This window comes from Chanos chanos, chromosome 5 (assembly GCF_902362185.1).
Source record: "Chanos chanos chromosome 5, fChaCha1.1, whole genome shotgun sequence".
NCBI classification, from domain to species: Eukaryota; Metazoa; Chordata; class Actinopteri; order Gonorynchiformes; family Chanidae; genus Chanos; species Chanos chanos.
The window spans coordinates 44621827-44645171 of NC_044499.1; the positions used below are offsets into that span (position 1 = coordinate 44621827).

Here is a 23345-nt window from a genome sequence, read left to right on the forward strand (position 1 = left end):
AGGGATCAAATCTTGTCCTGAACATAGGTTTAACATCCTGTTTTAGTTTCTGTGAACTTAACACAACATTTTGACTGTATTTTGATGAGTTTGAGGCTCTTACTGGTAACCTAGATTTTTGCTGTTTTGCTTTAATGATTTTACATTGATTATTTGAAAGTTCCTCACTTTGAGTTTCATCTCTTTTAACTATCTGAGATGTGCTCATATGATGTGTGGTGGGTTCAGGTGATGAAAGATTAAGCATTACACTGCTGCACTGAATGCAATCAGACCCTGTGTTTGAAGCCCTTAGGTTATGTTTGTGAATGTTCTTCTCTGTTTGGAGACTATGTGTCTGTTCTCCCTTTGAAGAATCTTTCATCTGGCAACACTGACTCTCTGATACTGATTCTGGTTTCATTTGCTGTTGAATTCCAGATGGTTTAGATATAGAACTACTGCCATCCAAACAATCAAGAACTTTTTTCTCACCACTGGATGCTTTGACTCCTATCTTAAATGAGGAACATAAATTAGAGCTGACTTCCAAATATGAGGGTGGCTCCATAATGTTATCACGAAATGGCATAACTGAACGATCATTGCAGATCTGAATGATATTGTATGAAACTGATGTAGTGTCCTCCATCTTAAACTGATCTGTGTCTACTCTCTGTTGTTGTGATGATACTTCAACTGGTTTTCTGACCCCTTCCCTTTTGTCCCCTGACTTCCCTCCACAGTTATGCTCACCAATCTGAAAAAACTGCAGCCTCTCTTCGACAAAATCCCGCTTGCTCATGTCAATTGCACCACTGCGCGTCATCTCAAACATCTTCCCTTCGTGGAAAGGGAAAGGGTTCGGTTCACTAGTTGGTGTGCTTTCATCAGTTGGAGTTCTAGCAGGGGTTGTGTCAGGGGTTGTTGTCTGAGACTTGTCGTCTGCAGCTAGCCCAAATGGCTTGGGCTCATCCTCTTGTATTCTAGCATCAATTACTTCTTCGTCCCCTCCTTTGCTTGACCAAGGATCAAAGTCCAAGCCCTTGGTTGCAACAGTTTTAAAAGGGGTGTGAAATTCTTCTTCTAGTTTATAACTAAAGTAGGTATCTGAAAGTCCTTCTCTTGCAGACTTTGTTTTCTCTTTTCCATTTAATTTTCCATCTTCAGATTTTTTATCAAATGAGTCATGCTTTGTTTTTGTGATTTTGTCCTCTTCTGGAAGTAATTCCTCTTCGATTACTTCAAGTTTAGTCTGGCTAAAAGACCGATCGCTTGGCTTCAGCATACTCTCTGAGGCCCAAATGTCTTTTCTGTTTTCGCTGGAAAATCCAAATGGTTTTAACTCCTGTTCATTCAAACCGTCATCCTCATCCTGAAAATCATAACCATCAAGAGAATCAATCTCTGTGGCATCTGTATCATGAGAAAACTCAGCAGTTGTTGCTATGGAGCAATCTGTTATGGATTGATCATTCCCATTTTGCTCACAATCATAATCATCTTTCCCTGTGCCAGGTTCTTTGTTATTGCCATTCTTATCATGTTTTTTTAGTTTGGGTTCTTTTTCATCTTGTTCCTCTGGGATCTTAAAGGTATATTTCTTCACAGGGATAGGTTGAAAGATTGACTCATCCTCACTAGAATCACTCTCATTAGCCCCAGGAGGCACAGGGGATGGAGGCTGGACTCTGATTATGGGTTCAGCACGAAGGTGTTTATCATGTTCCTCCTGGAGGTTGACCTCCATCATATCAGTTTCAGCTTCTGATGAGGGACTTGAGCCTTTTTTCTCAGGCTGAGATGAGTCTGCGTCCAAGGGCGGTGGAGGAGGAAATTCTATGTAAGGAATTCGTTTATCTTTCAATGTCTGTCCAGTGTCATGGTTGCCATTTCTTAGTTTAGCATCGACAACTTCTGGCCTCTCTAATGATGCTTCCTTGACAGATACTTTGCCTTGCTCTTCTTCCTCTGACTCCTCCGAGACCTCTGGAATTGGGCTTGGGTTGGTTGGCATGAACCCCATGAAAGAATCAGGAGTTTTAGAGGTGAGATCATAGCTAACCTCCTCAGAGCTAGGTGTTTCAGGGGTCATTGGACTTTTTCCTGAGCTGTCAATGAAAGATACCTGTTCTAGAGTGTCATCATCAGGGCTACCTTGGGGGGATGTGGGCTGTTTCTGTTTTACTGTGTATATTGTTCTGCTCTCTGAACTGATGGTCTTTTTGGAAGATCCATTTTGCCCCCCTGCTGACTCTTTGTCAGCTTGTTTTCCTACTTGTACACTTATATAAACTGGTAAAGTTTTTAAACCTTTGAAACTTTCTCTAGTTGTAACAGCAGATATTTTTTCAACTGGGCTAGATTCTTTGAGATTTGAGGGCACTGAATCTCTCAGTATGCTAGATTCTAATGAGTCTTGAGATTTTGTTAAAGTCTCATTCCTAGACATTTCTGAGCGACCCTGAATTCTGGTTTTGGCCAGGGTAGGTAGATGTGATGTGCTCTTTTCAGATGGTTTAACAAATGTGTCTGGCTTAGTTTTCTTTGACTGATCCATGTCTGGGAGATTAGACATTGTTCGGACAGGGATCTGGGATTCTGTCTTCTTTTTGACCGTCCTCATCTGCACATCATTACTTTCTCTGTAGTCCTTAGATGGAGGCAAGTCAGACGCAACCTTTTTCACAGCAGTGGTTGATATCATTTCCACTGAGGAAGGTCCAGATTTTAAATGTTGTTGTTCACTTGTATCTCCAGAAGCTGGACTCTGAAAGTCATTAGAGGTACAAATTTGATCCCTCTCAACTTCACTGCTGCCATTACGGGGGGGAAGCCCAACTTGTACATGTTTTTCCTTATCAGTGCCTGATGGAGCTATGCCATTGTCTGTGGTTTTAGTCGATAATTCTTCAATTAATTGTCCTTGGGTGCTGGCAGACACTCCAAACTTAGTGCTGTAAGAACTTATTTCAGTTGTTCTTATGTTTTTATCAGTTTCTGAACCTTTATTACTAGGTTTCACTTCTTCTTTGGAATCAGCTTTGCCAGTCTTTGATCCAGCAAAGAACTGATACACAGGTAATTTACTCTCCTGAAGCTTTCTGACGGGTGGTTTTGATTGTCCAGTTGGTATGTTCTTGTCTTGCTTTTGTGCCTCTGTTTCAAATTTCAGCTTCACAGAACTCACCCTGGAGGTCTTCACCTGGACTGGTGGAGAGGTCCCACCTGTCTTTGACTTTGGAACAGTATTTCCCTGTTTTGATTTGTCTTCATTCAAATGTGACAATACGTGTCTCTCAGGACTGTTTGGCAAACTAGCACTTCGCCTTTCATTTGTGCTGCCAAACAGTTTTTGCCTACCCTTGCTCCATTCCTCAGCATTAACATCACTCTTATGTTTTGTTTTTTCTGGGCTGCTACACAATGAGCTTGGCACCGAATGTGTCTCCATTGAATCCCTTGTGTGGGGCTTTTTCTCAGGGGACTGTAGCTCATCATTCAGCTTTTCTGTTTTATCACGGAAAAATTGCGAGACTTCGCTTAGTTTTTCTTCTGCCTCCTTCACAGTTTGATCCACACGGTCTTCATATAAAAGCTTCTCTCTATTTTTATCCTGCCTATCTTGGGTAAATCGCATCCACACTGCATGTTTGGGGCTACCAGGCTCTGTGGTGTAATGCAATACTGTCAGTTTGTCATGCTGATTATCCTGCTGAAAAAATTTACCTGATTTGTCTGTTGCATCCTTTGCTGATCTGAAACTGGACTCTTTCCTGGACCCGTGTACTTTTTCTCCATAAAAGCCCTCTGTTCCTTGCATTTCTGAGGTTAAACCATGTGCCTGTTCTGCAAATGAGTCTTCATTATCAGAGTGTGATATGTCCAGTTTCTCTGAGAGCAGCATTTTCTCAGCAAACCTGTAAGATTCCCCCCTTAGCTCTGATAACTCATCATCATGATACTCAATAGAATGTTGGCTCAGAAGCTTAAATGCCTTATATGAATCATCAGTGATGAGCTGAGCAGAACTGGGTCTACTGTCTTCTTCCTGAGAGACAGGTGTATTCACTCTGGAAGTTTCTAAGTAGGATGGCAGCGATTCTTCAGCAGTAAGCTCCTCCTCTTCTTGAACCATTTCAAAATCACTTTCTAACCTATCAGAAAGTTCCCTAAGTCCACGGTCACCCTTGCAAATAAATTCTGGGTGTTTCTTTGTCTCTCTGATGATGACCTCTGTTGGTTCAGTGGTGTTTCCCTTTTCTATGTGAACCTCAATTATTCTTTCAACTTTTGGCTTGGATTTTGTATCTTTTTCAAGGAATCTTGGAGATAGTTCATCTCCTTTAATAGAATCTTGGCCTGCCTTGTGCTCAAATAAACCGGCTAATTCTTTTGACGGGTCCCTTCCTGACTGGAATGCTTTCATTATGTCTCGCACTGACATGGTTTCTTCAATCCTCTCAGAGCCACCGTCTTTTAAGGGTGGCTTGTGGTAAACCATCCGTGTTGTGGTGGTTATGTGGGTTTCTTCTTTGAGGCGCATACTTTTGGTCATAAGAGAGTCTTCCTCTGAGTTAACTTTCATCTGGAAGGCTTTTACTTTATCTTTGATAGAGCCAACTGCTGGCTCCGGGTCTATGCATGCAGGTGGGTGCAAAGATGCTGCGTCATCCATAATAGGTTCACAGACCTCCTCAGGATGTTCATAGCTCCTGATAACGTGTACAACCTCTGTTCTGGTCTCTGTTATGACAGGTGGTATGGGCACATCTGTAAAGAGAGATTTGGGCCCTGTGCTCTCTGCACTTTGAGGGGCTGAAGGAGTCTTTTCACTTCTGGTTTCAAAACCACTATCTGAGAGAGGGCTCTTATCTTGATCATGAGAAAAATCCTCAGGGGATTCCAAAATCGCATCCGTCCCAATAGAGGGATCAGCTAGTCTGCATAAGTCTTTCTCTGAGGCAGAGGTGCGCATACCTTGGGGTGGCATTTTGAGCTTATGTTCAGGCTTGATCACACGCTTCTGTTTTTCCTCTCCCTCTTTTTTCATTTCATCATATTTACCCTTTACATCATCCATTTTTGAGAGGGAGCTAGCATCAATGTCATTCATCAAGTAGTCAACCACCTTAGCTAAACCAAGATCTTTGTCTGGTACTGACTGTGGCCTAACTGGTAGGGTTTGCTCAAAACTGGGATAATATCTCAAAGCACTTTGTTGAGCTTCCTCAATCTCATCTTTGGAGAATTCTTCCCAGTCTTCTTCAGTGCTCTTCTCTTTAGTCAAGGCTTTTACCTCACTCAACACATCCTTTGTGAGTATCTCACTAACTTTTACAAGATCTTCCTTCACTTTTTCAACTAGACTGAAAGGTTCCTCATCCTCCATTTTGGCTTCTTTGGAGGCATGAGACTGGAAAGTTTTAGGTGTTGAACTGGAGTCAGTTTGTAGAATGGCTGTCATTCTTATCAGATCTTCCTTCATATCTGCTACATCCCTCAGTATCTCTTGGTTGGAAGATAGTGAGGAAGCAGTGGCTGCTTTGAGGGTTGCAGGAGAAATGAAGAGGTGGGATTTCATTGATAACTTTGATTTGGGGACAGAAGGTGTTGGGGTATGCGTTTGAGCGGTAGTTGTCACTTTTTCTGGTGATTTTTTCACTTGGGACTCAGGGAGAACACTTACAAGGGAGAACACTGGCACAGTCATGGTACTGGATGATACTGGGGTGTGTGGGGAAGATGGAGATCTGAAAGAGGCATAAACTGAACTAGATGCATTTGATCTTAAAGGTGAAGCCATGGATTTCAAAGTGCCATAGCTTGAGGCAGAGCAGGTGTTAAAGGCTTTTTCAGCCTCATCAATGGCCGCACTAACACTGGTAGTGGCAGCTTGTGTTGTAGCTTGAATTCTGTCTTGCAAGCTGCAGGTAACTCCTGAGAGCATACGGGATGTTAAGGAGGACGATGAAGGATGTCTGATCTGTGAGACTGCACCATTTAGCAAGGCTGTGTCAGCAGATGAAATAGACTTAGCTGGAGATGTAAAGGATGACAGATACTGTCCCATAGATGCTGCAGTGCTGTCTGCAGTAGTTTTGACTGTGGAGATGTTTGGTATTGTTTTAACAGAGGAGGATACTGCAGCGCCCGATGAGCTTAAGATTGATTTGAAGGGCAAAGCTGAATTGTACATATTCATTGTTGACTTCTGAGATTCAGACAGAGTCGTTGTGATGGAGGTTCTATCCAATACAGACACTGAAGGAAGGACAGAGGTAGCTCTCGAAGACAGCGTCTCAGCAAGTCCCTTCACTGACAGAGGATCGGTACTAGTTTTACCAGGTGAAGACATGAGATTGGCAGAGACTGGAAGAGGGTATTGAGTTTGGTGAACTACAGTCTTTATGGGAGATGACACAGTTCTGTAAGTTCTAATGGGTGATGCGATGTCACTAACTGACTTAACAGAGGATGCATTTGAGGCTCCCATGGTGGACTTGATAGGGGAAGCAGAGGATATTGACCACACTGATTTTAATGGCGAAGCAGATGGCGTGTTGGAAGATGAGCTGGAGAGGGAACCCAGTCCACACTTTGCTTGGCCAGGGACGGTAATAGGAGCAGCCGACCATGCCTGGTAAGATCTTGTTGAAAAGACAGGTTTGTGAGCGTAACCAGCAGGCAGTGTTCTTGTTGTACTTCGCTCAACTGTTTCTTTGAATAAGCAAATGAAAATCCAACATAAAATCAACAAAAATGGTTGAGAAACAGAGAGACCAAAGGGAAAAAATTGGTCAGTGATGGTTGTAGTATCAAAGAGGGAAGAACAATAGTTTCGTGAGGTTATGAACTGGAATGTGATGATGACGATGTTGCGAAAATAAAGATGATCCATTGTGATCCATGGTCCACAAAAAGTTCATGAACATAACTGAAGCCCGATAAAGCATACACAGCAACACAATGTCTAAGACAATGGCCAACAAAAGTAAAAAAAAAAAAAAAAATGACAAGACATATGCACAGAACACTGAATAACAGAAGACGTTTCTCTTTTGACTTTAGATGTGCTACATTTCACTGTCTCTGGCTATCTCAATTTTGCTAAAGTGCCTTTTATCTGTTTGAAAAAACAGTTTCATTAACCAATTTGGAACTTCTAGGGAGAAAAAAAACAGAAGTAGAGACTACAAAAGCCTTCATATTCCTGTGCTAAAGCAAAATATATTATGGAAAAACGCAGGCCCTGGGACTAGGTTTTAAGTCCATAATATCTCTGCGCATCATGCAGGACTGAACCCCTGGTGACAGGCAATTAAGTGCAAACTGTGTGAGCACCTGACAGAAAGTCTGCTTGCGACCTTCCATGCATTCTTCATCAAATAAAAAAATAAACAAAAACTTCGCACGATCACAAAGCCAAAAGGAGCAAGACTTTACTAAAGAGAGGAACAAACAAAAGAGGAGGAACATCTTTACTTTGATATCACATGTGAATTGTTACATAGGTCAATCAAAGTAAAATATCATGGATTTACGTCAAATTTTTGGTGGGGGGGGGGGGGGGCGTAATCAACAGATAAAAAAATACCATACAACGTGGGCAAGCACAGCACAGCAACTTAAATCACAATAAAACATGCAAGGTAATAAAATACATTGGAAACAGGCATGTGGACTCAGTCATGTATGTTACGAATAAACAGGAAATAACATTTATATTTATGCATTCATAATGAAATGTACTTGGGTCAGAATAAGTGAAATATCAGCTTTAGTCACTGAGTCAAATATTATCTGTCTCAAGAATAAGCATAAATGTTAGTGAAAGTGTCACACTCACTCGTTGCAGGCTCAGTCAGATAGCTGTATCGCTTACGTAAGGCTAGGGATGCAAAGGTATGACGTCGTTCTGGCTTTTCAGTCTGCAACAACAACAACAGAAATTCCTATAAATTCTGCCTGAATGATCTCGGTGTGCCTAACACCTCCATTTATTTTAGGCTTTAATATTCCAATTTTAATAATTCTCTAACTGTAGCCCGAAATGAAAAGGGCAGCACAAGTAATTCAGTGACTCTGTATCGTCGACCCGCATCTGAGGAATCATTCATCTGTATGATTGCGCATGCTTGTGTAATATGACTGGAGATACAGTTACAAAGTTGTTGATTAATGGAAAAAAGAGTAAGTTTTACAAAATTAATCAATGTTGAATTAATTTCCTTTACTGACTTTTTGGGTGCTGTAGAAAACCTAGGAACACTAATGGGTAGGTTTAGGTCATACAGTAAGGCATCTATATGCATTTTTAAAATAACATATGACTTATTTTATATGATAAATTACTGTAAACATGTGCTTTTTCTAAATGATATCAAAGTTTTTAGTTGTTTTGGAATATTTAGTTAACAGATAAAATTCCCTCAACTACGCTATGATCTCACGCTAAATTCTTGACAGGGTAAAAAAGCAAAAGGCATAGGTACGTAAATAAAAAACTCTCATCTTTTGCCAGTTTCATGCAGCATCTGTGTGAACATATGTGTAATAAAGCCAGTGCAAAGTTACCCATCAGAATACCACAATCCTATGGAAGGCTACATAAGTACATAATATATGGAATCACAGACCTGAACCCAGGACTAAAGCAGCTAAAGCAACAGCAAACAACATGGAAATGAGGGGACAGGAATATTACCTCTTCATCTGCATCTGAATCCATATCCTTTTGGTTCCAAGAAGCATTGCAGAAACAAGGGAATAACGCAATGGACGGCGGGGGAAAGAAACATCAGGATGTGAAAAAAGCGATTGACAGAACACTGAGAAAAGCCACCGCAAAGCCATAGCAAAGAAACACAAAAGCCCAAAATAAAGGCACAGATAGGCAACCACAGAGTATGCTACTGGGAAAGCACAATGCCTGTGCATCTTCAGCCAAAGCAAAATCAAAAGTCTGATTCAGTAGGAAGCGGCCACAACGACAACAACTAGAAAGAAGTTCAAAACAGATAAAAGACACACTCAGGCAGTCTCAGCCAAGTTTCACCCTTTACTCTGAAAACACTCCTCTATCTTTCCTGAGAATGAGGATGATATGGTAAGACACAGATGATCACAGACACAGTGACTTACCTTTTTCAGTGCTGGCAGTGTGATGTTTAGATTACAGACAGCAGTCTGTGGAAGACCTTTAGAGGTTTTGGACTCTCTGAGGAATGACAGTCGGCCACAAGGTTCTTGGCTAGTGTCTCTGACCTATTAAGTTACAAATCACAAATTCTAATGTATTGACACTATTGCTCTGTGTATCAATGTGAAAACAATGTTTCTAATCTGGATGAGACAGCATTTTAAGAAAAAAATGATCGGGTGTGATGCCCTATTGTCCAGTGATCCACCTGAAAAGGGGGACCTGCTTGAACTTTTGCTGTCTCAGGATTAAACAGAATTGAAGCAAGGATTACTGGTGCTGTGTTTTAGTAATAATGAAGAGACTATATGTAATTACTATGCAAGAATGTATATCCAAAGAAAATCATGGACAAATAGTGCATTACATTACCTTCACACAAAATGGGAGTCGGTTTTCTTTAAAAGCATAAAATGTAAAAACTAGCTGCTGCCCAGCTTTGGTCAGAGGTGCCAAATTGCCATAGCAGTCCACATAGATGGGTTTCCCTTCCAGAACCTGTAAAAACAGCAAATCATATCTAAAGAAACCCAATACTGGATTCAATGAATTGTACATTAAGTTTACTGTATCTTTTATGACACCAGATTTGTCAGTCTCAGATTTTATGACCCAAAATTACATTAGTGAATGTGTATGAGTAACGGCAAGACTCTCGCAAGAATGTGTTGAGTGAAAATCATTTCAATGCCTCTGTTTCCAAAGTATGAAAAATAAATACATGAGTTCAAATAATGTACCTCAATGTCTTTGCTTCTGGCAACCTCTTCAAAGTTCTCTTGCTGCTCCAGTGTCTTGTCAACTTTGTCATCTGTCATACAGAAGCACCGCAAGTGGGACTCGACTGGGTCGTTCATTTTGGCAAACACAACAAACTTAGCCATGTATGGCACACAGATGAGTTCCCTGTACAGCTGTGTAGCCAAACCCACAGTCTCAGGAATCTGGTGGCAGTCCGCAAGCCAGAATCTGTGAACACCAGAATAATGCACAAGGTGTTGAAGTGCTGAATTTCAAGATGCATTCTAAGTAACTAAGTACGTTAATCAATGCAATCAATGCAATCTTGCCTGGCCGACACGTTGGTTGTGAAGGAGACACAGTCATTGATGAAGGTGAGAGGAGTAGTACCAGTGATATCTTCCCACTGTGCAGGAGATGTACCACCTGATGGAATATAACCAATTGGCATGTGCTGTAGACATCAGTTTAATAAAGCTACGCAACATAAGGGCCAAAATCCTTGGCAGTAACATTAATACATGACAGATTATGAGAACAATTTGTGCTGATCTTCCAATTTAACTGTGAAATCTTTTCTTCTTTTGTTGTAGTGGTAAAATGTATCTGTAAATGTTTGGCCTTAAAATGTATGTCTTTTGAAGTGACAGATTAGTTGTAGTATTTTAGTATTTGTTGATATATCAGTTGAGAATGTGTAAAGTTACATAGGGTGCACTGGCAGTTTCAGATTTTCTCCTTTATTTTACAAATGCTAAACCTCTAAAGTCTTTTCTAGGAAGTAAACTTCTAGTGACAGAGTTTCCAATAAAGTACCATTAAAAAGTACATAGCTGTAAAATCAGTTACAGGTGAAAACTGCAGTCCTTCCACTAATTAAATGGCACATAAAAAAGTTGTAGAATTGCTTGCAGAAGTTGCTTGAAGCATTTGTTAAGTGTTTGTTTCAACATGTTCCTCATGACATACCCAAGAGCATTTGCAGGTTTCTGCAAGCAGTCAATTGCTTTTTTTTTATTTTTCTTTGTCTCAGTGAAAATATTTGTGAAAGACTTTCCACTGTTGATTAAGGGCAGTACACTGGTCACTCTACTACCAGCCTGCCAGATATTTTAAAATTCTTTTTTTCTTCCTTTCTTTACACATTAATAAATGTCCATTAATCAACAGCACACCCTGTCTTTTTGCGCTTAGTTTATTTTTACCCAAAAATGGTGAAAAGAGTCACTGAAAACAGTAATTTCAGTGTGTTTGTTTGTTTATTTACTGTTGCACTCAGTTACTTATTTACTTATTGCCATAGTAACTTATTTGCTTAATTTACAGCATGAGTGTCCTAGTCTGTTATTTAATGTAGTATACAGAATAAACCATGAGTATAATTATTTCATAGCTATGTGCTTGCAAGTACATAGCATATGTACTTGCCTGTGATGCTGCAGAGAAGACGAAGGCAAGGGGTGGAGTCTCCTTTGTAACCATTGGTTATGCCCTCCCCTGAGAGTGGAGGCACGGGGATAGTCATCGTGATAGGCTTATGGAACTTCCTCCTGCGTGGTTCCACTGTCACAATGGGACTGAAGGTGGCTCTATTCCCCAGGATCTTCTTCACAGTCTCATCTGGAACGGGTTGGGCCTGGTTGATATTAGTAATGGAGTTTACAATGGTTTCAGTATAACCATCTCCAGAAACATTTCAAAGTGTGATGTCCTTCAAGGCACTTTGTACATTCACATCCTTATAAGTAAGCCACCATAAATCAGAATGCAGTATAATATGCATCACATGTACATAATACTCTATGTGTGTATATCTCTTGTAGTCTGAAAGCTGTGACTCTTTATGCTTATCATGAGTACTTAAGACATAAAACAAACAGTACCAGCTCATCTTTTTCTAATCAAACATTTAATATAGTTGTGGAGGTATGTCTCCTTACACCTGAATGGGCAGAGATAATACAAAGGACCAGACTGACCAGGCCTTGAGGTCTACAAACCTGCAGTCCAACTCTAATCTTTTTGGTCAGTGCCCCCTCAGGGAAAGAGGCCTGAACCAGGGGCACAGTCATGCTGGACAGAACTCCACCTTCAGGACCCATCTGATTACTCTCTTGCTTGATCCGTGACACCACCGCAAAGTACTGTGGGAAATCCTTGGTGATGATGCGACATATGCGTTTTCTCTCCAGGTCAACCACACTGTCTAATTCTGCAAAGACAGAAAATATTATAGTATTTACTGTTCATTATTTTTATAAAGAGAAACAAGGTGTCTGAAAATGCGTTCTAGTCCAGTGTCCCACCTTCGTCCATGCCATTGAGGAGTTCATTGAGATCTTCAGTTCTGCAGTCATACTGATGCTCCTTCCATGCCTCACCATTCTCACTCCTCAGTATGATCAGTTCTCGCTCCTTCCCTCTCATAGAGCCAAAATGGGGGATCTCCACAATCACAGGGCTGAAAAGAACACCATAGGCTTTGAAATGTGCATGATACAACCCCAGCTAGAATTTAAAATGCCATACCGTAGCAATGGAGACAAACACTGGAGAGGAAGACTTAAATAAGTGATCGATGAACCTGGTCACAATGGGGGTATACTTCAAGAGAACAAAAGAGGGGCAACTTGGCAAAAATCATCTGAACAGTGCCTAAACTTGATTAGTTACTTATATTTGATGAGCGAGAAGTAGCCACAAGGTCTACTGTACTGTAGACTGTGTACTGACGTACTGTAACATTCATCCTCACACAGAAATTAAGGTCTTTGTCTCAAAAACTGCTTCGTCCATTTAGCGTTGTGTGTGTATATATCTATGTCTATAGATATCTATCTATATATCTACATCTATTTTTTTTTTTTTTTTTTTTTTACCAAGCACTATTCCGTTGAGCTCTTTACATAAAGTATACCCCCTATACTTAAATTTTAAGAGGGATGCAAATGAATACAGTGAGAGTCTCAAATGGGCTTGCAATCCCACAAAGCTGAACTGAATACAAGTTCCAGTTGACCCACGCTTTTTTCCCCAAAATGAAATGAAAACTTTACAAACAGACTGATGTTGGCTGATAGAATGGTTATCCTACAAGTAATACACTGTGCATTCTGAGAAGTTAAGCGACAAAAATAGATAGCCTTTCTTATGAGGACTTTATATTTCAGAAGTCATCTTTCTCATTTAACACCCAGACTCGCTTAGACTTTGTCATTTGAGACAACATAATAGAGTCTACATAGACTAAGTATGACATTCCTCATTTACATTACAAACATAAAACAAAGATGAATGTTAATGTAAACAACTCAACAGAGAGAAGGTACCAGACAAACAACTAACTGTACACTGTGGTTTTAAAAATGCAGTGGCGAAATTTGGAATGCTTGAAGCTTAAGACCAGCACTGGGAACAAAACAATAAATTGCAGTTTATGGAGAAACAGGGTTTTGGTGGTTAAGACTATTTGCATGTGTGTTATCTCACAGTCACCCCTACATCCAGTGGACAGCAAATATTTTTTCAGGGAACTGCAAAGTCCATAGGGTGTAGTACAACTGGGCTGTTCAGCAACTACAGGGAGATTTTTAGAAGCAAACGGCGCATGTAGAACCTTAACTGATTCATTCACGTTTGAATATACAGCGATCCATCTTGGTCCATTGAATTAATTTAACTTATAAACAGTACTGATACCTTGTCTAATTATGAGCAAATGAAACCATCCCCCACATGGATAAGTGAACAGGTGGAATGCCGAGATAAAGCAGCAGTCATTTCAGAGCAGCAGAATGCTTGCAGATCATGCTAACTAAGCGCAGACTAATTAGCCAAGACAGCCAACATGAACAACTTTCAGTGACTCCCAAGTCATCTGAAAGCTTCACGAAGAAAGATTTAACTGAAAACGATAATGGTACCAGTAACAAAAAAAAAAATCAGTGGTCAAAATTAATACTGAGAACCTTGTGTTTTTTTCTACACATACGCTCCTACCCAATAAATTTTGTTCCTCGAGGCCCAAGCTGCAGGATTCGGCTAACAGTGCTTTCTCCGTCACTAAGAGGTGGGAGATTTCTGGGAAGGTGAAGTTTACTGAATAACATCCATGCAGCAATAAGAGGAGCAAAAGGGAGGAATAAAAAAAACAAACTGTCATTCCTGCAGGATGCTCCACTTTCTTTGACTTCTAAGTTTTACTTTCTAAGTAACGTTCTTCTCATCAAACCTCAGTGAACCAGTCCTGTAAGTATACATTTAGGACTCTACAGCTGAGCAGAGATGGAACTGCTGATTTGAAAATTAGAGGATTTAATTGGTCAATGACAACTACCTGCAGGATTCAAACATCAAGAACTGAGGCATAGAGTAAATGAGCTACTAACATAGAGGTTTTGCCTACAGTGCAGTGTTAGTGTTGGATTTTGATGCTGGAATGACAACAATGGTGGAAAAAGCTGTTTTGTCTCAAACTTTCAACCATTAGACACAACTAAACAGAGATGATTTCCATGAAAATGAAGGGGAAAAAAGCAGGAAACAAAGATGGCCATGGGAAAAAATGAGCACCTACCCCAAGAACTGAGCACCAGCAGGGCCCACTTCCACCAGTCTGCTGGCCAGGCCTTCTCCTTCCACCATAGGGGGAGGTGATGCCAATTTGTGCCTCTTGACCAGGCGGCAGGTGATGCGCGTGGGTGCAGTGCATTTGCGAGGCGGGATGATAATGCGCATGCCATTGTGGCGGCTGCCCCTCATGGAACCACCACGAGCATCCACCATGAAACTGACCAGAAATCTGTTGGCAAAGAAGAAGGTCAAGTCTAGTAAGGAGAGCTGATAAAAGAGAGAGACTCTATCTCTCAATGGTTATCAGTGACAATGCTTCCCATGCTGTGATATTAAAAACTCACACTTAAAGAGTAGTCAGAAGAAAAACAGGAAGGGTGAAGTAGAGATGAAGTTGGGAGCTCTCTGCCCTGGCAGTTTATTCCATTTCACAGGGCTTTGACATCAGCATGACTCACCAGAATCTGTTTTTACTGTTTGCCAAAATCAATGGTCTATCATGACCGTCCATGTTTAGAGAGATGACGGGCCAAATATATTTCTCAAAAACGCTGCCAAGATAGAGTGCTCCCACAGAAGTAAATCATCAAGATTAGACATATTTGTAAGGTTATTGAAAAATGAATCAATAGTCTCAAATAGAAAAATGTCCAAACTCAGACCGTGCTTTATTAAAGTCAAGTGTGAGGTTAAAGGTGACTAAGAAGATTGTATAGACTCTGGTGTACGGCAAAGGAGTCCCTTAAAAACTAAACTTAACAAGTTTGAGTACAGTGATGTCTAATATAAAACCTGTAGCTCCAACATGGAAACAGATTAAGATGGAAAACTCACCTGAGTTTATCAAATTTGCCTTATTTTTTTTGTAAACCTTATTATTTATCTGAATATGAAGTTCAAGGGGGTGAATATGCTTCAGAAATGTATACTGTGACATTAGTGATGTGGGTGACACTTTAGTATAAGGGTTTTAAATTAGAGCTTTTTATTCATAAGGGACACAGAATTTGAACTTAATATACAAATGTCAGCAACTGCACACCCGTGAGCCAATTAATTTATCACGTTAATGTGACCTATTGCGACCAGGATAACATAAGAGTTACTTTACTGGACTTCTATACAGTTGCTGACAATGGCATTAGTGACTGGCATTGAGAGAATTATGGATTACACCAGTTTTATGTGCTCTAACTTCACTCTCATGAAGTAAAGTGTCACCAGGATGTCTATGACAGTGCAAACTATTAAATCGTATTGGTGTTTGCAGGTGGACATGTTTCCAGTATACACAAGTCACACTCTCAGAATACAGTTTCAATACGCCAACATGTAGCCTGCCGATATGTGTGAGCATGACCTCGACCTGAGCATAGCTACACGCATAATGACTTTAACTGTTGGTGAAGGAGAACACAAATGAAACAAGCAAAGAGAGAAAAATTGTGATCACATGACATAATTATCACCTGGAGTCATACTGAGGGAGTGGGGAGGAAAAGCTGCAACAACAACAAAAAAAAACAAAACAAAATGGTGGAGGCAAAAGAGCATCATCATTAGGATTAAGACCAAAGAAAATGCGACTATTTGCCTGTTAAAAAGAAGAGCTAGAACAGGGAACAGATCAAAGTAGAGAAGGGAGAGGAGAGCATAAATAACAGCAGGAAACTGGAGGGAAAAAAGAAAACAGCTTGACAAACAAAGGAATATAAAGAGCGGCGTGGCTTTTGACCGAGGTAAAATACAACAACAACAACAAAAACTTAAAACAACTGTAAATTTTTAATAGTATAGCATAAGGTTAACTGTTAGAAACAAGTGAGTAAGCGCAGATCTTCTGAACCGCAAACGCATAGACACTTTTTTTTTTCTCTCTCTCTCTCTTTCGTTATCCCCTATAGACATACCCGTAAACCCATAAATTTAGCAAAAAGTTTTGTACCCTGAATGAACGGGGCTGGAGACCAAGTTGACGTTGTCGAGCGTGTCGGCTGCCCAGCTGTAGCGTCTAAGAGAGTCCGTGTCAAACTCCCTGGCTGCGGCCAGGTGCTGAGGGAGAGAGGAGAGGAGAGGGTGTACGCATTAAGATTAGCACTTAACAACACAAAAAGGACCGTCTCCAACTGCTGTGTTTGGTGCTGTGATGAACCTAAGTAAAACAGTCAGACAGCACTCTCAAAGGGTTTACATTACTCCTGTAAACTCTGAGAAACCACTGTGGGACTGAGCAATGCCACTAAACCACGCAGTTATCACATCGTTTTGTGTATGATAACAAAAGGATTTGCAATAAAACATGCATTTGACCTTTCAGTGTTTCCAAATAATTACTTGGGACGGGAGTGTTGGGCATGAGACAAAAACAACCCAAAAAGAAAAAAAAAAAAAAAATCAAGCAAAAAATAATTTAGATTATACACAGCCAAGTGTAAATGAAATGAAAAAAGTGCCTCGCTACAATGTGATGAGAGTTCAAATAACTGGAACACAAATGCATTTGAAGCAAAGCTTGTGTTTGCCTGCATCTGTACTGTGGATTGAAGCACAATGCAGTGTTTTTACTGCATTATATACCTTATTATGAGGATCAACAATGAAGGGCATTTCTTTACAGACACCCTGAAGCATTTGAAGAGAAGAAACAAATCTTTTAATCACTCCACAAATCTGGTAAATGAGCTCAGTACACACAGCTCTCCCCATGTACTGACTGATAGGAATTTGCTGACACCCTGATCACACACATTGGCTGTAGTAGGTAGGTCATCAATTCACACTTCAGTATAGAAACCATTATATGTAAATAAGAAATGCTGCATACAAAGAACAAGATAGCATCTCCGACAGGTTGTGAATTAAACTACCGACTGCTGGCAACACTCTCTTTGAACTATGTCACACTATTATGACACAAGCGACAAACTGGATTAATTCGAAACTCACAACAATTGTTCTTAGATTATGTGAATTCTATTTTGTTCTTAGATTATGTGAATTATATTTTGCAACGTGCTAAGAGTGAGAGTAAGAGCCGTTTCTTTTTTTGGGGCGAAGCATTTTAATGAGGCAAGAAAAGAAAATCCCTCAGTAGTGGTAATGAGCTGAATTATTTAGCAGAAGTGAACAGCAGCTAAAGCACATTCAGTTCTTTAAGTGTGTGTGTGTGTGTGTGTGTGTGTATGGAGACAGAGACAGACAGAGACAGAGACAGAGGAATTGGTGGACATACCGTGTCCTTGCTGGGAGCCAGGATCTCCTCGATCATCATACTGTCCCGTGTGAAAGAACTCCTGTTGAGAGTGTTGGACCTATCCGAACTGAAGGAGCGGAGGCTGTTGTATTTACAATTTACCACACAGTACGGGGAGTGATAATGAGATGCACAGAAAACAAAACAAAACAAAACAAAAAAACAAATTACTGCATGCAACTTCCAGGGAACAGGTGCACAATTGAAAAACAGAGCACAAGTACACAAAAGATTGATTATAATGGTGGGTGGTGTCCACGGAAAGATGGAGGCAAAATATGGATATGTATATGAACTGGGTTTACTGTGAACTAGGCAAGGTGACTGGCATTCTACATATAAATGATAACAATAATAATAATAATAAAAAAAAAACCCTGACAACAGAAAATAACATAGGTGTAATATATGTGATAGCTGGGCTCGAGTTGAGCTGTGAGGATGACTACACAAAGTTCTCTTTCTTCAGATATGAAGAGTAATTGAAAAAATTTCAAACATTTGCAAGGACGAACACGTGGTGCTTATGTATCGCTGAATTTCAAAGTGTCCAAACTTAGATTTCTATTTGCAGCAGGGGGAAGGTTGGGCCTCCCATGAAAATAAAAACCTGGAGCGTTCCACAAGACTGATGTATGTGTGGTTTTCTCCTAGCGCTGTGTGCCATGGCAACCAATATTACAAAGGAATTCTCATTTTAATGAACATTGTAAATTCTCACTGTGTTGTCTGTCAACACACCATCTGTTCGCAAGTGTACTGACGACTGCGAATTTGTTATTATCACAAGGCAGAAATAAATATAAACATGAATAAAACCTCCCACTGGTTCATAGCCGTTCACTGCCTCATAATTCAATGAATCCCTGGAAGCTACATTAAGGGGACTGCTTCAAAACAACAAACAAGTAAAACAAATGCAAGGTCTAGTACGCTCACACTTAGCACTAGCAGCGTTAGCTCAAGCTAAACCGATCGAGCACGACAGCAAAATCACAATGAAATTTACAAATCCAAACAGAAACCAAGACACAATCAACTGACGGGAGTAACAAAAAAAAAAAAGGACCTCAAAGTCACACATCAAAAAGCAGACGTTGAATACTCATAAGCACCCTCTCCACATAAAAAATAAAATAAAATAAATCCCATCAAATGAACTGCAACACACACGAAGCACATTACAAGACAATGTAATAACTGAAAGGGGGGAGGGCGGGGAGGGGTAGGGGCGCGACATAAATATTTCAATCCATTTGTGAGTCATGCCCTCTTACCTGACTTTAGGGCTACGGTAAGAATTTAAAATGGGAAAAAAGGAAAAGAGAAGATATTGAACGCAACTAATCAAAGAGAGAGAGAGAAAGTAAGCTGAAATGCAATGGGTGAATGACTACGGATCTGGTGTTCTGCATTTGCATTGGGCCTATGCTCTGAGACACAACTCTGCGTCCTATTGCTTCACATCCAGAAAAGCCCTGGTCAGAGGGACTGCAGAGTGGATCATATGAGTGTGATCTCAGAGAATACAATGCAAGCAGAATTTGACAGATGCTGAGAAGAGAGAATACAAAAACAAAAACAGAGAGCTATTCAGCATCGAACAGGACGAAATATAGTGCAATCATCGCCCCAAGTATCCAAATCAAACAGAATCTGATTCTGACATAATGTTCATTTAGACATAATGCTTATCATATGTCTTTGAAGCAATTACAGAGCACATCGATAAAAATATCGATGAAGTGACACTCATAAACATGAGTTGAGTGCATTCTCTGTCACAGCAGCTTGAGGCGATGAAATTGATCATGGTTCCAATTTCCTGTTATCAAGCACAAATGTGCAGAGCTTGAATATTCAATACACCCCTCCAAATTATTGGACATTGTCAAACTTTCTTCATGGTGGAGGGAAAATCCCCTCTAGCTAGCGACATGTAGGTTAAACATTAGCCACTATGTGACCTTCTCTTTCAACAGCACACATTACTGAACCACGAAACTGTAACAGGCATCTCTCTCTCTCTCTCTCTCTCTCTCTCTCACACACACACACACGCACACACACACGCACACACACTGTAAACACCAGCAGAGCAGACAACAGATAAGACAGTGAGCAGGAACTAGGGCTTTATGTCATGATGATTTTATGATAATGTCAATCAAACCACACCAAGATTTAAAATTAGAAATGCTGTTGTGTATAGTTTCTCTGTGTCCAGCTTCTGACCTTCAGACTACAAGTTCTCAAAATGTTATAAGAGCAAAGACAATCACGGTATTTTTACAAGGGCTGTTAACATGACTGCTTTTGTCACTTATCAGTCATTGATTGATTTACAGAGGGTTAAGGTTCTAACAGATATAGCCTTCAGTCAGTTCCATAAGCTTCATTTTTCTCAAGTTAAAAATCTTTTTTTTGGAAGAATCTGCATTACAACATCAAATGAAGAGTGTTAGGGCTGTTTACTGTAAATGGTTAAAATAAATGTCTTGATCGTTTGTCATGAACAAGATCATCAGTGCATTATGCATATGTGTGTGTGTGTGTGTGTGCCCGTGCATGCGTGTGGAAAGGTTACGTTACCTTGCTGACCGGGCTCCGGTGCTAAAGCCTACGTAACCCTCCTGTGGGAGTGAGTCGTCTCCTAATTCCCGCAGGTCTTGAGGGCCGAGGTACTTATCCGTCCCTCCCGTCATGGCATCCTCACCTAGCATGCAAAACTCCAGTTATCCAAAAGCTACGAGAGGAGAGGCTTCACCCTGAACCACTACTCCAATACTCTGACAGCCAATGGCATGAACTACTGAAAATAAATCAATGGAATCTAAAGTCACCCCTCCAGAACTTCCTCCATTCCCACCACTGTCCCTGGCACATTTCCCACAGTGTGACACAACACAGCCAAAGCCTACACATACACTAGACAGAGTGAGCAGCATAGAATGAACTTGGGATTTAACATCCGATCAAATAAATATGAAATACATCAGATCTTTTCAATATTCAGATACAATGTGCACTGCAGGTCTAGCAAAAGTCAAGTATTTTTTGATTCAACATTATGGAAAAGACTAAACACAAACATTAAGTAATGCGCATAGAAGGCATACTGGGATCTGAATGCAACAAGGGGTTAAAAAATAGCAGACGTTAAAAAGCACAGTACAGATAGAGCCAGACAGACAGCGCAGTAGAGAGATGGGGAGAGACACTAAGAGAGAGAGAGAGAGAGAGAGAGAGAGAGAGAGAGACAGATTGGGGGGAAAATAGCATTCCAGCAGCGACAAAGCAGAATTTCCCCAGCCCCTGCTGTTCATTGCCAGGGCAACCCCTCCCCCAGAAACAAGTGCCGCTAAAGCCACAAATACTTTTCACCGTCCTAACCTACTTGCATTCCTTTTAAAACAATTTCCACTCAAGAAGTCCATTCCTGCACTCCATGCAAAAAAAAAAAAAGTCCGTCGAACAGTCTCTCTTTTCGGCCACAAGACCGACAGTCAGCAGAATCTTTCAGAGCGAGTGAACGCTTCTCAGTGCATGATACACACGTACACACACACACACACACATCAGACACGCACACACAAATAGATCAACTTTCTCCCGCCTTGGCTGCCCTGCCTTCTTGCACTGCCGCTAAGACCATCATATTAGTACATTCATCCAGAGCACAGGACACCGTGAGCATTTCCAAGTCAGGAATAGTCGCTGTCTCAGAAATTTGGAATTCTTACAGAGCTTAGCAGCCATGTCTGACTTTGAGTGGAGTTTCTCTTCAGTTTTCCAGTAGGTTTTCAAACCTTGCCTCTTAATCCTGAGTCCATGAGCAAATCTCTCCTTTAGTTGTCAAAATCCACAATGGCACACAAACAGAGTGCTGGCGTGATCATGTCTCCTGTGTGTTGCTGCCCGATTCACCTGAGACTGTCAGCTCCTTGTGCTATATCGATCACACATACACGTACACACACGGACACACAGACACACACACACACACACACATTCCTCTCAGCTGCTGACAAAAGTTCAAACTAGCTCAGGAGTGGCATAAGCCTGAGTCGTGTGAGGTCACGACAGGACTGAGGTAATACTTTAGGCAGCTCCACAAAACACACTCTGATTAGCTTTTTTTTTTTTTTTTTTTTTACTGTGTCCCATGCTCAACAGGCCCTCTGACCCAGCTGGGGAGGGACACAATAGAAAGGGGAGGGGGAACTTATTTCTATGTTAATGGTGCTGATTCTTAGGTGTGCTCTGTAATCCGACTCTCTCCAAGAGACACACAACAAAAGGGTCCTTCTCAAGGCTAAAGAATAAACAGACCCATATGTGGGAAGAGATGAACACGGGCAGAGACAAGCAAGCACCTGATACCTGACCTTTTCTTAAACACAGAGAGAAGATCCAGGTTTAGCTACAAGAGCCTAAATCTGGAAATACTGTGCTTCAGTGGTTCACGTAATCTGTTAACACTTGTTGAAGTTATGCTTTATTCTCACATGAGGTCACACTTCTATAATACCCTGTATATTTGGTAGCATCTGTTAAGGATATTCTAAGGAGACTTAAGGGAGCCCAGTATTAAAGGAATAACAGTGCTGCCAACTAACAGTGTGGTAGGAGGGACACTGTGGCTCTCACTCAATTGGATTGCTTTCCGTTTCTGGGAATAAAACGCCTTGCTATGGTTTGGAGTGACAGAGAGAGAGAGAGAGAGAGAGAGAGAGAGAGAGTCAATCTGGAGCACCAACATACCCCATTCACATGCAGCTGCTCACATTCATTAGCTTCATGAACTGCATTTGTTACTTTCCATCAGTTGAATCGAAAATGAAATCAAGACCCCTCGACTTTAGAGAGGAACTTGCGATGCGTTTCAGTTACTAGTAAAACTGTATAAATTGTGTTGCGATGTTTAAAAAAAAAAAAAAAAAAAAAGTTTGTTCACGTGACTGCACATTCGTTGCATCGACATGTGTAATGCGTAATGTGAAGCCATCTCTGTTAAGTCACAGGAATCTCGGAGTATGCAGGAGAGTCAGTTTACAGTAACAGCACACCAGCTTGTCCACTCCACTCAGGGTAACAGTATAGCATGCCCTACATCACCAGTCAGTCTGTGCTTAGCAGTAAATATCACAGAATTACTCCAAAAAACAGATTTAAAGACTGCACAGTATGCCAGTTGTGGATTTCAAATCCAGCACTGTTTTTAAGTGTATCAACATAGGTGAATGTATATGTTACAAAAGCACTAGTGTAACATAAACAGAGCGCTATAGTTAAGCTTTTAGGGTACTTTGGCTCTAAACAATTGAATCAGCTCAGTTATTCAAGTGTCTCTTCTTTTGGTAAATCACTGTGACTTTTCTTGAAAAAGATCAAACTCTGCTTCAATACAAAATAGGTTTGAAGCTATGGTAACCCCACAAACGCTGTTGCTTCTTGTAAACACACCAAACTTTGAAAAGCGTGGTTCGGCGCTCCTGACAAAAAGACACTTAAGTTATTGAGACCATGTTTACTGTGTGCTTACGTGCGTGAAATGACAATCGAGTCAAGTACAGTTTCTTGAGGAATACCATATGG

At 40.7% G+C, this 23345-nt stretch overlaps 1 protein-coding gene across 1 annotated transcript in view; it reads right to left on the bottom strand.

Moving 5' to 3' along the window:
- The window catches only part of ank3b (ankyrin 3b), a 65420-nt gene that overhangs the window by 2458 nt on the left and 39617 nt on the right, over positions 1-23345 (bottom strand). Inside the window, exons 25-41 of the mRNA XM_030774339.1 lie at positions 20340-20463; positions 19025-19036; positions 17727-17829; positions 17072-17116; positions 16440-16546; positions 15964-15996; positions 14499-14723; positions 12229-12383; positions 11923-12134; positions 11351-11558; positions 10252-10348; positions 9922-10150; positions 9554-9679; positions 9124-9246; positions 8687-8713; positions 7829-7910; positions 736-6699 (exon numbers count right to left, since the gene is read on the bottom strand). Coding sequence (XP_030630199.1) covers positions 736-6699; positions 7829-7910; positions 8687-8713; positions 9124-9246; positions 9554-9679; positions 9922-10150; positions 10252-10348; positions 11351-11558; positions 11923-12134; positions 12229-12383; positions 14499-14723; positions 15964-15996; positions 16440-16546; positions 17072-17116; positions 17727-17829; positions 19025-19036; positions 20340-20463 — 7872 coding nt within the window. The remainder of the gene's footprint in view (positions 1-735; positions 6700-7828; positions 7911-8686; positions 8714-9123; positions 9247-9553; positions 9680-9921; positions 10151-10251; positions 10349-11350; positions 11559-11922; positions 12135-12228; positions 12384-14498; positions 14724-15963; positions 15997-16439; positions 16547-17071; positions 17117-17726; positions 17830-19024; positions 19037-20339; positions 20464-23345) is intronic.